This window comes from Papio anubis, chromosome 6 (assembly GCF_008728515.1).
Source record: "Papio anubis isolate 15944 chromosome 6, Panubis1.0, whole genome shotgun sequence".
Taxonomy (NCBI): domain Eukaryota; kingdom Metazoa; phylum Chordata; class Mammalia; order Primates; family Cercopithecidae; genus Papio; species Papio anubis.
Window position 1 is genome coordinate 55,734,865 of NC_044981.1, and position 16,034 is coordinate 55,750,898.

At 37.4% G+C, this 16,034-nt stretch overlaps 1 protein-coding gene across 5 annotated transcripts in view; it reads right to left on the minus strand.

Moving 5' to 3' along the window:
* The window catches only part of RAB23 (RAB23, member RAS oncogene family), a 35,212-nt gene that overhangs the window by 3,744 nt on the left and 15,434 nt on the right, over window positions 1-16,034 (minus strand). For all 5 annotated transcript variants that reach the window (XM_003897772.3, XM_009205422.2, XM_003897770.3 and 2 more), the window contains exons 4-6: window positions 5,729-5,885; window positions 4,067-4,149; window positions 3,133-3,225 (exon numbers count right to left, since the gene is read on the minus strand). In XM_003897772.3, the coding sequence (XP_003897821.1) occupies window positions 3,133-3,225; window positions 4,067-4,149; window positions 5,729-5,885 (333 nt within the window). The remainder of the gene's footprint in view (window positions 1-3,132; window positions 3,226-4,066; window positions 4,150-5,728; window positions 5,886-16,034) is intronic.

A 16,034-nucleotide genomic window follows, 5' to 3' on the forward strand; every position in this document is an offset into this window, starting at 1 on the left:
GGCATACGGTTCAGTGGTATTAAATACATCTGTAATGTTATGGAACGATCACCCCTGTCCATCTCCATAATTCTTCATCTTTAAAACTGAAACTCCATACCCATTAAACAGTAACTCCCATTCCCCCTCCCTGCAGACCTTAGCAACCACCCTTCTATCTTCTATCTCTTATGATTTTAACTACTCTACGTTATATAAATGGAATAATAGTGTCTTTTTGTGACTGACTTATTTCATTTAGCATAATGTCTTCAAGGTTCATCCGACGTTAGAACCTGAAGCATTTCCCTCCTTTTTAACGGTGAATAATATTCCATCGCATGTATATACTACATTTTGCTTATCCATTCATACATCAATGGACACAGATTTATGATTTGAAAGCTTTTGTTTTAGTTTTAATAGCTAATACACATGGTACAAAGTTCCAAGGCTATAAAAGTGGTCACATTAGGGCTCTTTTTCACCCAGATTTTCACCCCTTGCCAGTTTTCCTCCCCTAAGGTACGCATGTTATTACTCTTCCTACTTATCCCTCCAGATACAATTTATGCATATATAAGCTAAAATGCATATATATTCTCTTTTCTACCTAAGTTGTGGCATATTCTACACAATGTTCTGCATCTTTTGACTAACAATTTATCTTTGACATTTGAAATCAGTAAATACAATAATTTTATTTATTTATTTTTTGGAGACGGAGTCTCGCTCTGTCGCCAGGCTGGAGTGCAGTCGCGTGATTTCAGCTCACTGCAACTTCCGCCTCTCGGACTCAAGTGATTCTGGCCTCAGCCTCCCGAGTAGCTGGGACTACAGTCGTCCGCCGTCACGCCCGGCTAATTTTTTGTATTTTATAGTAGAAACAGGGTTTCACTATGTTGCCTAGGCTGGTCTCAAACTACTGAGCTCAGGCAATCCACCCGTCTGGGATTACAGGTGTGCTAGGATTACAGGCGTAAGCCACTGCGCCCGGCAAATGCGATAATTTTAATAACTTATTAACTTCACATCACTTCCTCAAGAATACCTAACTTTTAGTTAACAACAGTAACAACAGTATTTGTGAGGGGTGTGTGTGTTTTAATTTAAGAGACGGGGTCTTGCTCTGTCACCAGGCTGGAGTGCAGTGGTGCAATCATAGCTCACTGCACCCTTCAACTCCTGGGCTCCAGCAGTCTTGCCTCAGCCTCCTGGGTAACTGGGACTACAGGCACGGGAATGTGCCATCAGCTAATTTTTCCTTTTTTTTAAGAGAGAGGATATTGCTATGTTGTCTAAGCTGGTCTCAAACTCTTGGCCTCAAGCAGTCCTCCTGCTTCAACCTCCCAAATAGCTGGGATTATAGGCATGAGCAACCACACCCAGCTATTTGTGAGATTCTGTGTTAATACTAGTAAGATAGGTTTTTCCTGCTTGTGCTAAAACAGTAAAAAAGTGGCCCACAGATAAAAGTGATGAGTAGCTAAAAGATAAAGAACTTTATAGTTTCCATTTTGAACTGTGGTATTCACAAAATGAAATCTCCAATTTATGAATGATTTAGCATCCATGACACACAAAATTCTGGGCCAAAGATACTGTCAGGGATACAAAGGTGACTAAGACCAATTCTCACCTACAAGAAGTTTACAATGTAATAAGACAAGACAGTAAACAAGTAATGCCATGTGAAATTATGTGTTAAGTGTCATAAAAGAGACAAAATCTTACAGAAGGTTCAAAGGAAGGACAGATTGCATCTGATACATAAGGAAGGAAAAACTACATGAAGAAGGTAGAACTGGGCACTTGGCAATGCCCTGGACTTAGATGTCTATTCTTTTAGAAGATGGAGGCTGGGCAGTGGCTCACACCTATAATCCCAACACTTTGGGAAGCCGAGGCAGAAGGATCACTTGAACCCAGGAGTTCAAAACCAGCCTGGGCAACACAGTGAGAGTGTGTTTCTTTAATTAAAAAAAAAAAAGAAAGAAAGAAAAAGTATGGAGGCTGTGTGTTCTTCAGGCAGGCAGATACACAATTGAGAACTTTCTAGAAAGGCCTTGAGGAATGAAGTGTTCCTTCGACAGAAGATGGGAAAAAGGTCATTCTCAATAGAAGAAAAAAAAATGACCAAAAGTGAAGAAGCAAGAAAGCATGGGGCATACTCAGAAAAGATCAAGACCTCTGAGAGAACCAGTAAATGGGGTACATATATATAATGGTGTGGCAGCAGGCTGCACAGAAGGAAGGGCAAAACCATCTTTAAATGTTGGAATGAAGAGAATCTGCATTTACTTTGTTCCACAATAAGTCTTATTAGATAAAGCATTAATCAGTAGATATGAAGAAGACAAGAGTGGGGCCAAGGAGACCACACCAGGTAGAGGCTTACTGTAAGTGTCCTGTGTTCACAAAGCATTTAAGGTCTCTGATGGCAAGAAATTTTGCAATGAAAATGGCGAAGTCAGAAGGGAAAAAAAAAAAAAAGGCCAGAATCCAGGAAAAATCTAAGTTAAAACAGGTCTAGAAAATAATGTGTTTGTTTCTATGTATGTACTGAAGGGGGACGGAATACAGATATGAATTCCTTAAGAGACTATACAAAAGATTTAGAACCAGCAACTTTGGCTCTCATTTTCCTGGAATCCAAAGCAAGAAGAGAGACATGGTCAGGCAGTTATTGTGTAAGAGAATACAACACACTTGTTCTTCAGGGAATGCTAAAGTTTAGCTAGCATTTAACATAAGAAAAAGCAATATTAGTAATGGGTAGTAAGCAAGATGGTAAGAAAAGGAAAAGGTAAGAGCCGGTATAAGTATAGATTCAGAAGAATAAGTGTTATAAAGCTCCTTTATATACAGGACAGATCTTTACAAAAAGTCTTTATCTCTGCTGTGTTTAATCTATCAAATGGATTTATAAAATTCAATGGCAAAAAAAACCCCCATGAACGCAATATACCTTTTAACAAGAGACCTGACACTTATCAGTTTAATAATCAGAGTTATCAGTCTAATAATCACTTTTAAATCACATTTCTGAAAGAAATTAGCATGTTATATGTATTTTTTAAAGTAAATATAATAATAATGAATGGAAAACAACCTTACCAAGTAAACATGGGCTAAAATGTCCTAGGTGCTTACCAATTTTGTTACTACTTGAATGCATTAGCTCTGGATCCTCAGCTATTTGTTGTTTGAGTTTCTGAAGGTATTTTTCAGCCAAATACTTAAAAACTAGAATAAAAAGAAAACATCCAGAACCAGGTCAATGATTTATGCATGTAAATCTGTTATTTCACATCATTTATAATATTTATACTTGCTAAACAAATTTAAAGTTAGAATTAGGAGCATACAATCTAGTTAAAAATTCAACTTTTAAAAATTATTTGGGCAGTATCTGAGTACAATGATAACATTAACAAATGTGTAATGGTATTTTATTAGTAAATGAGTGAAATAATACTTGTAGTGATTGGCTCTTCTAAGTATCTGAATAGTGATTAATATTAAACAACACTAAACAGACTCAGTCTTGAAAAGATGTCTACTTTCTTTATGTGAAGAAAAGTATCCAAAACAGACATCCAAGAGAATACCTAGTTGCAGTCTAAATAATTGGCAATTCTAGAATGAGAAAAACCTAATTGATCATCTTTCTCTAATTTCACTTTCTTAAACTAGGAAATACTATTAAACAAATTAAAGTCATTGTAACTACCTAGTGGAGTATCGACTACCGTGGAGTTCTAAAACAACTGAGTTATTTTTAACAGGTAGGCATCAAAACCACATATGCATATACTCTACATACACTGCATATACTCTACATACATAGCTTACATTTTTCAAAGATAATAATAAAATGGAAAACCTCACCAGGATAAAAAGTATTCAAGGGCATTAGTAAATAATTAAGCACTAATGAAAAAAAGTAGAATGCCTTTAAATTCTACTTAATGTTAGGTGACAAAAAAACCTGTTCTCATTATAAATATAATTTCTAAACAACACAATTTTAAAAGTGCAAGAATAAAATTATTTTTGCAATATGTATCCTTAAAAGGTAATTTACCTTCATTCACATTTAGATCTTCTTTCACTGATGTTCTGTAGAACCTTAACTTTAACCTTTTTGCCAGTGCCTCAGCTTCCTCACTGCACATCAATTAAAAAAAAATACTTTACAAAGGTGCCTTCTGATAGCTTGTTTTTTAAATCACTTTTAATTACATGTACTGAATACAGTTTGGCAGGGAAGGGGGATCAGATATTTTAGAAAATGTTCATATTTCTTTTTAAAGGAGCTTGATATCAATGCCCAATTAAGTAAAATCAGTTGAAAGCTATGTTTTCACTTAGTGCCTGAACTGATTTTAGTCTTCACTACTCTTGAGAAATAAACACCAACTATTATACCGTATGTGTACACAGAAGACTTTTCTATAAAGTCATTAATCTCTAGCCCTAAAATAAGAAAATATCACTTTTCTTTATATAATATTTGAATTAATTTTCTCTCCTCCTAAGAACACCTGTAGTTAAACTCTAAAAATCTTATAGTGAATTACTTATTTTATTCTTACTGGCCATGAAACAATTTTGCTGCCTAAATCCGAAGTCACTATATTAATGACTGTATCTCCAAATTGTACTCCTAATTTTAGTTTTATCAGGAGTCCTGGTTGTGGACTCCTGATATTAATGTCATTAGAGAGTTGTAAACATACCCCATAGGCTCCCCCTATTCCCCTGGCTTCTGGTCTTCAGCCCCTTGGGTAGTCTCCTCCGACACTGTAATCAAGGTTGGTCTGGGTGTCCACTAACATACAAGGGACAGTATGTGACTTCTAAGACTGGGCCATAAGAAACACTGGGCTTCTGTCTTGCTCTCTCTTGGATCACCCACTCTGGCAGAAACAGCCGCCGTGTTGTGAGAACAGGAGAGGCCCATCTGACAAGGAACTAAGGCTTCCTGCCAAGTGAATAAGCCATCATAGAAATGGATGGTCCAGCACCAGTGAAGCCTTTCTGTGAGAAGAGGCCTAGCCAACATCTCGATTGCAGCTTCATGAAAAACCACCAGCTAAGCCACTCCCAAATTCCTGACCTACAGAAACTGTGATGTAATAGATGTCTGTTGTTTTAAGATACTAAGTTTTGGGTTAATTTGTTATACAGCAACAGATAACTAACATAAGAAGACTTAAAAAAAAGGTAAAAACCAAGCAAATATTTTCAAAGCTAGCAAAAATATTAATAATGCAATGAGTAAATATTTATAAACAGAAATCTGCTCACAAATTTGAGCATAAGAGTTCTGAATATACAAAACAATATGAATCTGAACCCTTAATTAAAAGTCATCAACAAGAATAGCTACTTATTCTGGATATTACAAAATCTAGGGATGCTTTTCTTAACATTCTTAGTATATTAAGGTTTGACTTAACATGAAGAATTAGATTTCTTGTGCAAAGACAAGAAATTCTAAAAGAGCCTTCAAATTTTATTCCTTTAATTTTCTCTACTTAGGAATCAGAATGAATTTTTTAAGCCAAACCAATCACACAGAATAGCTCATAGAAATTTTAAGTAAATTAAAATATTTAAGTAATTAAAGCCTTCAAAATGAAAGTATAGAATTTTTCCTAGATCCTGTAAAACTATGCAAAAATTAAAATGTCTTAAGTTTATAGAATTACTGTCCCTCCTCCCCCAAAAGTAGCCGTCTTACTTCTTTATACAAGAATCATCCAAGAGATCAATCTTGTTTTGTACAAGTACAGTTGGTATATCTCCCACTTCAGCTACTACTTTCTCTCTCCAACTGGAAACTGCTTCAAAAGATTCCCTATCTGTGGTAGAAAACACGAGCACACAAGCCTGGGCTCCTGTAAGTTCACAGTCAATAAATCAATCAATCAATCAAGTTACTTACATTAACATATTACATTTACATTAATAACACAATCTCATGCAGAATGGGGGCAACTTTTATCCACTCAAAACAACTTTTATGTGAATAAATGTTGAACTCACCTTTGTACCACTCTTCTTTACTTTTCAACATATAAACTCTATTTTCATTTTTACCAAAAACAGTGGTTCTCAAATGTGTTCAACTGTCAAAGTACCCTCAAAACCATACACATTCTTTTTGGAATACCATAAAATACTGATTTAATTCCATTATAAAGGCTAGAGAGAATAGTAAACTAAAATTAGAGGTTGTTGCCAAATTCTTCTTGTTAATTTGCTTCTTAATTTCTTTCAGTGCAGATTTCAGAAAAATTTGTCATTTGCTTAATTTCTTTCAGCAAGGATTTAAGAAAAATTTATGAGAAAAATCTAATTTGCTCATTCGATTCACTTTTTAAATAAATTGTATTATTTTATTTCAGTAGAATACCAGCGATCCTAAGGAACATAATTTCGAAAGCCAATACCGAGAGTAACACACACACACACACACACACACACACATAGAGAGAGAGAGAGAGAGGGAGAGAGAGAGAGGTGGGGGAAACTTAGTTTTACCCTGTTTAACTACATAATTTTACCCACCCATACTGTATCCATTGACAATATTTTAACCATCAACTGTCATTTTAGGCTGATAATATCAAAGACTAAAAATAAGCAGAAACCTCTTAGAAGAAGCAGTTTTATAAATTATTAGCTATTGATTCAGGTAGCATGGTGATAAAAGCAGGCATGTAAGCAACAAGGGAAAATCATCCTGGGGGTCAAGAGGATTTCCTGAAATCAAGGCATGTTTTCTTAACATTACTGCTTCCTTACAGATCCCTCTGGTATAAAAGTTTTCTACTAAGACTCAAGATATGTCTGGGCTGTCTAAGACACTCTAGAGCCAAAAATAGTCTATATATCTATATATTACTGGGGGGTGATATATGACCAAAAAGCCCTTTCTAATATTTATTTTAAAAAGCTCAAAAGATGACCCCTTACCCCTCAGCCTCTCGAGTAACTAGGACTACAGGAGCACGTCATCATGCACAGCTAATTCTTTGTTTTTTGTTTGTTTGTTTATTTGTTTTTTTGTAGAGACGGGGTCTCCCAATGTTGCCCAGGCTGGTCGTCTCAAACTCCTGGGCTCCAGCAATCTGCCTGCCTCAGCCTCCCAGAGTGCTGGGATTACAGGTGTGAGTGACTGTGCCTGGCCTAAAAACAGGTTTTAATCCAAATAATAAATGAATTATTCAAAATGCAGAAAGAGAGAGACAAAGACACCCTGAGACCTTCTCAGAATGTCTGGGAAAATAAAACTGAAGAGATCACATTAGCATACTGATAAATACACTTATATTTACTTGAGCTGTAATATTTACCTCAACCGCAAATTTTAAAAAAAACATTATGTAATTACATTTTAAGAAACTGTGCTGGGCACGGTGGCTCACACCTATAATTCCAGCACTTTCAGAGGCCAAGGCAGGTGAATCGCTTGAGCGCAGGAGTTCGAGACCAGCCTGGGCAACATGGCAAAACCCCATCTCTTCAAAAAATACAAAAACCAGCCAGGCGTGGTGGCGCACGCCTGTAGTCCCAGCTACTCAGGTGACTGAGGTGGGAGGACTGCTTGAGCCTGGAAGGTTGAGGCTGCGGTGAGCTGTGATTGTGCCACTGCACTCCGGCACGGGCAAAAGGGTGAGAGACTCTGTCTCAAATAAAAAAAAAAGAAAAAGAAAAAAATTTTTTCTTTATCATAAAACTCAATGAATTACTTTTAAGCCTACAGCTTTATGTCCAGCTCACTGCCATTTAAATTTGAGGGCACAACAGGGTATTTCCAAGTGTTCAAGGTCTCAGACACTTAACCATAAAAACCTCTTAGAAGAAGCATATATGATGGAAAAAAAAAAAAAAACAGATAGTGCCAGAGATATAGGCAGTAAGAATGATTAAGAAAAGCTCAACGTTATTTAAAAAAATCAAAGACCAAAAGATAAAGTATGTCCACAACAACCCCAAAATTATTTAGCAGGCGACAGAATGGGGAGAGACCAGAGAAATGTGGGAATGTGCCAAAGTGCTTGTGTGAAGAAAGGGAAGATGTTTACATAATCAAGGGAGGTAAATAAACAAACCCTACAGCTGAGGCCTGTGGCCGCATGCATGGCATGTCCCCTCAGCCGGGCTTCAGTGCAGCAGTGGAAGACCGTTCCTGTGCCAGCTGCTCCTGCCCTACCTCCAGCCTATGCTGCAGGGGGCTCTGCTGTTCTGCTGGGGGCTTTTCTGATACATCCCCAAGGGGGAAGTGATACCTCTTGCGGGGTGGAAGTAACACCTCAGCCTCCCTTTGCTGGGCTCCTGACGCCTCTCTTCATGGTTCCTCAGGGAGACTGAGCCCCAGTGGCCCACAGTGATACTTAGAACACTTCACTGGTTTTTCTCCCTTCCTTGCCTCATTCTCCCTAGTCTTTCACTATACTTCCTGCGATCATGTCCCAAATAAACCTGCCCCGCTCACGTGGGACAGTGGGAGGGCACAGAGATGCTCAAACTAAGACAGTAAGTACCTTAAGTTAAAGGCAATCACCTTAAGAATGAGAGAATGTATGACTATTAAACCACAGGAGAAAAATGGATTTGTACAGTATAAACAACAAAATCGGCCGGGCGCGGTGGCTCAAGCCTGTAATCCCAGCACTTTGGGAGGCCGAGATGGGCGGATCACGAGGTCAGGAGATCGAGACCATCCTGGCTAACACGGTGAAACCCCGTCTCTACTAAGAAATACAAAAAATAGCCGGGCGAGGTGGCAGCGCCTGTAGTCCCAGCTACTCGGGAGGCTGAGGCCGGAGAATGGCGTGAACCCGGGAGGCGGAGCTTGCAGTGAGCTGAGATCCGGCCACTGCACTCCAGCCTGGGCGACAGCGCGAGACTCCGTCTCAAAAAAAAAAAAAAAAAAACAACAAAATCAAAAAACAAGAACTGCAGGAAATAAAAAATCTGAAATAAGATCGCAAAAATAAGTCCTAGAAGATAAATTACAATCTCTAGATAGAATGGTACACAAATCTCCAAAGCAGGATGTTCACGTGATACCAAGCCTTTATATCAAACGCTGCACCACCTTGTCTGATTTGACCTAAATATATTACTAAAGTGGAAACAAAATCAACTGGATTACTTTTTATGGATGACTTTTATGGTTACAATAATTCTGACAAATGTTGGACAACCACTTGTTTCCATTTCCTCTGAATATCATCTTCCATCCAGACAGTTAAAACACTTTGTCAAACTGTGATTCATCATGGTTCTTTTATGTTTGGAAAAATCCTAATGACCAAAAAGCCCTTTCTAATATTTATTTTAAAAAGCTCAAAAGATGACACCTTACCCTCCACCCTTTTAAAAAAAAAAAAAAAAATTTTTTTTTGACTGAGGTACCAATGAAGCATGAAACACATAAAAGATTCCAAGATTTATAAGACAGATCATCATTTGCATAATTTAGAAAGCAAATGGCTGATGATCCTGCTACACAACTCTGGAACGCCCTCAAGCACGTCAAGAAATTTCTTCTTTTTTAATATGAGAAGGGGGTTAGAAAGAAAAGGGATCTGTAAAGAATTTCTTTAGAGGAAGTACTGTTCTCCAAACGCTCTCTCCTGCAAAAAGGTGTGGTAGGATGGACGAGGGCGCTATCACCACCTCCTTCATCTCAAACCTTAAAGAACGGATGCTGGCAAGACCAATTAAGGAGGATGTTATGTATTTCCCGCAACTGGGGGACATTTGGGATTAGTGATGCCTTGATTCAAGCCTGAGAAAGATGCAATGGCTGAGAGTGAGACTGAAAAATCAAAACCAACAGACAAAAAGCAGAGAGCTATATGGGGAAGGAACTGTGCTTCCCCCAGTGGCAGGGCAAAGAATGCACAGGAATTTCATAGGGGCAGAGATGAACCACATCTAAGAGATACCAGTAATGGGGCTCTGGACATGCTAAACTAAAATATGGCACCTTGATGTACTGAATACTTTAAGCTGAAGGAATCTGAGAAAACAGCAGAAGCAGGAGGGTCACTTTGATCTCCCCCAGCCCCTTCTCCACTGAAGCAGGTCATAAAATTCAGGAAGGATTTTCTTTCTTTTTCTTTTTTTTTTTTTTTTTTTTTTTGAGATGGAGCCTTGCTCTGTCACCCAGGCTGGAGTGCAGTGGCATGATCTTGGTTCTCTGCAGCCTCTGCCTCCTGGGTTCAAGCGACTCTCCTGCCTCAGCCTCCTGAGTAGCTGAGATTACAGGCGCCCACCACCACACCCAACTAATTTTTCTATACTTTTAGGAGAGATGGGAGTTCGCCATGTTGGCCAGGCTGGTCTTGAACTCCTGACCTCAGGTGATCCACCCACCTCGGCCTCCCAAAGGAAGGATTTTCTGACCTTCACCTGAAGGAGGTCATAAGCCCCTCAGGTGAGAGGTGACCTCCCTATACCCAGAGGAAAGGAGAATCCTCATTTCTGAAGAGAGAGGGACACCAAAAGGAATCTGAATGAACCTCTGCTGACGAATCTTGCTAAGTTTCCTCCAGTTTACTGCTCTTAGCTCCTATTTGTCCTATCACATTCTTCAACGACTTTGCACTGTTCCTCAAACCTAGTATAAAAACGCTCAGGTTTAACTGTTTATTTGGGTTTTCATTTCCTTATGAAGGCTCCTTTGTCACTTAAAACTTACATTAAATAAATTTGTAAGCTTTTCTCTTGTTAATCTATCCTTTGTTAGAGACCCAATCAAGGACCAAAAAGAGTAGAAGGAAAAAGATATTTTTCCTCTCCTACAAACCAAAGTCAACAGTAAAAAAAACTGTAACAAAAATCTATTTCATGTTGTCTGTATCTTTCTGTACTAACTAAAAGCCCTGGTTCCTACTGCCTAGAGTCGACTTTCCAAAAAGCTTTAGAGAAACCATTTGGGATCCCAGAGGCTTCCTAATCTGTGCTCTGTTGTAACCTATTTACAAGAAGGTCTTGTTTCAAAATCTCTCACTATACAATTAGGCCAGCATTCCAAGTCCATAATAATACCTCTGAGCAATGGCTTTGATATAATGGGTCTTTTAAACGAACTATAATAAGATTTTTCTTTTTAAAATTTTAGTTTGATTTTTATGCATCATTAATAACACATTTCTTGGATTTAAATCAGCAAGTCATAACTGTATATGGCATAGTGTTTCTACCACTAAATTTGTATCTTAATTCATTCTTTCTAGCCCTTACCTTCTCTTACTTTTATTTCTATTTAATTTCATCACTATCTAAATCTGTACCAGCAGCAGATACTGTCTGACTGCCTAGGTGGCATCTCTCCCTAAAAACACCTTTTCCCCACTGTATAGTAGCCATATGGTTTAGGTACACTAAACCTATTCTCTGCTGGAGGTGGGAGTTGTGGTGGTGGCAAGGAGAACAATGCGATCCAAGTCAGTTAATCACATCCCTCTCATTATTGCAATCAGGTCAAGGGTGGTCTAGTCAGAGAAAAGCTCAGGGCATCTGAACCACTGCTGTGGGAAGTAACCCTCTCTCCCCAAGGATGTAAACAAAGCATGTGGCCTTCATTGCTCCTGGTGGTAATCTTGCAACCCAAAAGGAAATCAACAAGAGGAGGTACCTCACACAGAGAGGAGACAAAGCCGGGAGAATCAGTAAGGTTATAGGCTGAACAAACAACTAAAAGGGATACTATTTCCAGACTTTTCTATCAAATCAGTAAATCTCTGTAGTTTTAAGCCAGTTTGAAATTCTTTTTCTTTGGCAGCAACCAAAAGCATTTTAATGGAACCCCAAAGAGGTTTCCCAAAGGGAAAACATAAAATAATGTTCAATATACTGTTTTTTCAATTTTATGTATAATTGCTATTTTTTCTTTAATTCATATTGTATTGTGATAAATGTTTATTTTTACCATTTAGAAAAAGAAGTTGTTGAAACTGAGGACCTGTCTCAGTATCTCACCCTCTTTGCCATTTTAATATAGTCGGCTAAAAAAAAAGTTAAATTACTAAGATAGGCCTTTTTTTTTTGAGACAGAGTCTTGCTTTATCGCCCAGGCTGGAGTGCAGTGGCATGATCTCGGCTCACTGCAACCTCTGCTTCCCGGGTTTAAGCTATTCTCATGCCTCAGCCTCCCCAGTACTGAGATTACAGGTGTGCACCACCATACCAGGCTAATTTTTGTATTTTTAGTAGAGATATGGTTTTACCATATTGGCCAGGCTGGTGTCGAACTCCTGACCTCAGGTGATCTGCCTGCTGCAGCCTCCCAAAGTGCTGGGATTACAGGCCTGAGCCACTGCCCCCAGCCAGTTTTGCCTTTTTAAATTACAGAAACATAATGTCATATATATTCTCTAGAAATAATCCTATTGGTTAAAAAGTAGTAACTGCCACATCAAACTGTCAAAAGCTTACAAAGGAATAGGCCAGCCTATCTATTTCCTAAAGAAAAAGAACAGACATTTCATGCAGAGAATTCAGAAGACAAAGTTCAGCAGATAAAAGTAAAATAATGAAAATCTCAAGTAATACTACTTCTTTTTGGTATTTCCACGTAGGTTTTATGTTTACTTTTTTCCTGAGTGTGTGGGGAAGGTAGTGGTAATAACCCCATTAAAAAATACAAATAACTTTTACTCAAGAATAAAACTGTACATTTAGGACCTGTTAATCAATACTGTCAAGGCTGATGAAATTCACAATTTGATTAAAATATCATCTACTTGAATGACAGAGCCTTGGGAGAAAAAAACAATACCATCTACTCCAAGAACGGCTTGGGGTAGTAAAAACGTAATTCTCAACCTTACACCATGATACAGGTGCTCAGGATCCAAACTGGTAGCCATAGAGAATAACCAAAGCTACTGTGGATGGGAGGCCTTAAAGTACACAGTAAATGGTGGTAAGTAGTGGTGGCAAGAAACCAAAATGTGTTTTCGAGCAGGCAGTGGAAGTCAAGTTTCCTTGTTACCAATTTAGAAAGGCAACTTCTCTGGTCATTTATATGTTAGTACAATTATTAAACCTTAGTTGTCATTATTACAATAAATCCTACATTTTCAAAAGTGAAAAAAATACGCTATATATTCAAAAGTTACTTGAATTCACCCAATTTCTCAAGTATATCTATTTTATATAACTGGTATAAATTTGTAAATAAAGAAGCAAGCCACTTCAATAAAATCAGTGGTAAATCCTGTCTAAAAGAAGAAATTATGTGTTTATATGAAACTGTACCTCAAAGTTCATAACACTGTCACTTGGAACTTTCATATATATATAGATTTCTTCAAGAGATATACTGGTAAACCGCTATTCAATATATCTATTCTATTTTCAAGTACTTCTCTGATAATCCAGGACACACAAACATAGGCTCCCTTTCAAGTTGGGCAAAGTGACATATTAAAGAAGACTTCCATGAAGAAGTCAGAAGAATTTCCATTGTACACATAACTATTATTTCAGTTTCATTAAACCTGTATCTTTCAATACAGGATGTTTAAAGAGACTTTGAAAAAATAATTCATAACTGCTTCCATGTCATCTGTTCTTTAGGACTGTTTAGTATTCAACTACTAGCATTCTACTAAGATAGAATATATTTTAATTTTTATGATACCAAAGAGTAGATTTAAAAGGAGAAAACAAAAGGAGATTTAAGAAGTAAAAAAGATAATTATCTTAAAGGAAACTTTTCAGATATATTTCTAAGCAATGTTATTACATGAATATAAATACAAGTTAAGACAAAGAAGCCAGGGCAAGGTTTACTATGCCTATTATATCCCTAGAACAACGGAGACACTTAATATACATTTTCTGAATAAAACTTCAAACCTAGAGAAACAGTCATGGGGGCAACTAAAAACAAGGTAGATCCTACTTTCCTGGGGCTTCTAGTTCACAGAGCAAATACCTTTAAGCAAAATCATTTATATTTATAAATATAGATATATGTATATATACACACATATACATATATGTGTACATATATACACAGACATGTTTACATACACATATATGTATGTGTATATATACATCTGTTTATATTTATAAATATATGTGTACATATACACATATAGATATTTGCATTTATAAATATATACTTTATGTGTATATACACATATATACATATATACACTTAATATATATGTATATATGTAATATGTATACATATATACACGCATATATATTAAGTATATATAAAAAAATATATATGCGTGTGTGTGTGTGTGTATATATGCAGAATTTCATCCATTACTTAAGGTCAGAGTATAAAGTTATAGCATCTGATAAGTAAAATGAGACTGTGTGATGAACCAGTAGAATTTCAGTTTATAAAAAAAGTAACCAAAATGATACTGTCTCCTAAGGACAACTGAATTCACTTGAGCCAACAAGTGAGATAAGAAAGCATTCCAGGCATAGTGTAAAAAGAAAAGAAAAAAATGGGGGATTTCTCAAGGGTGAAGTACAAGTGAGGAATCAGCAGATGACGCTGGACAGACAAGGAGAAACACAGTTGTAAAGTCCTGTGTATACGATGCTGAAGAGTTTTAGCCAAGAACGTGATTTGATAGTGGGAAGGATAAAACAGTTTTCACTGATTCCATCTATTTTCTCAAAGAAGAGTGAAGCAAAGAAATCGGCAGAGAGTGGAGAGGAGGAAGGGATTCCCAAGGTTAAGGCAAGAGAAAACACAAAAGAGCTCTTTTGGAAAATGACAGAGACTTGAGTAAAGAACACTGAGAGTGCCTGGCAGCACTCCATACTCATTAATGTTATGTGATGGCAGCTTCAAAGTTCAGTCTGAATGGTTGTCTGATATTCTCTATATGGTTCAGGTGCTTGGATACAGACTGGTAGATAGTTGGGTTTAACTGGGTTGGGCATTTTGCTGAGCAAGTATTATGCAGAGAGTGCAGGTCAGGGAGTTAAAGGTCCTTGCAAGCAAATGCTTACAGGACTAGAAAAACTAAACTGAGGAAGGAAAGAAGTAAAGCCATGTGGAAAGTCGTATTTAAAAAGTGGTAGGGTCAATGAACACAGAAGCTCTTGATGGTTTTAAGACAGAGTCTGGGTATTAAAGTTAGCAAGCCACAAGCATAGGCAGTAGTGGTCAGAGTGGGAGACTATAGAGGTTTAGATTTTGGGGTAATGAAACAATTCTTGGCCTTGAAAACAACAAGGAAATGAGCAACAGGCTGAATTTTCAAAAAGTAACCCAAACAATTGTGAAGAAACTGAGCCAGATGCCAGTGTTATCACAAAGGAGGGATAAAGGAAGGTGATGGACCATTGCAAGCAGGGGGATTAGTGGTGGGTAAAAGTCTCATGACCTGGACTTTCAAGGTGCTGAGGTTTTTGAAGGAGAAAAGAGGAGGAATGGTGTGGAAGCAGTAGTAAGAAACAAGACATCCTTTGCCCAACATCCTTTAAGTCTTGAATAATGTGAGCATGCAGGGATATGGGTAAAAAGCCTCCCTTAGAGAAGGCAGCAGAGGAAGTTGTATCTTTAGGAAACAAGTTTTAATTATGACACGGTGAAAAGTTCAGAAAAGAGGGACGTCATAGAAGGAATAATCAGTATGTCAGCTGTGCCTTTTTATTTCCCACAGCATCTGTGAAATGCAGAGTATTAAATGCTTGTCAATATGAATGATCAATTAATATTTACTTGGCATCAGCAGGCTATAATGCTACATGGTATTCCACCAAGCTTTTGTTACTGTGTTTTCTCACTTTAATCACTATTGGCAGCTGAGTTACAGGAACACTGAAAGTGGTGTTTTAAATTCCAAAAGAAAAGGGCAAAATTTTGTAAGAAGATGTTAAAGGAAACTTTTAAGTTCCATTCGGAAGTTTAATTTAGCCTCTTAAAAAATTTTAGCCCACATTTTAGAGCCTTAAATTCTTTAGTCATGGTTCCTTCCTTTTACAGGTGTCTCATACTTCTCTGAACTCCTACAGCACTGAAAAGGCTTTATCATGCGACTTCA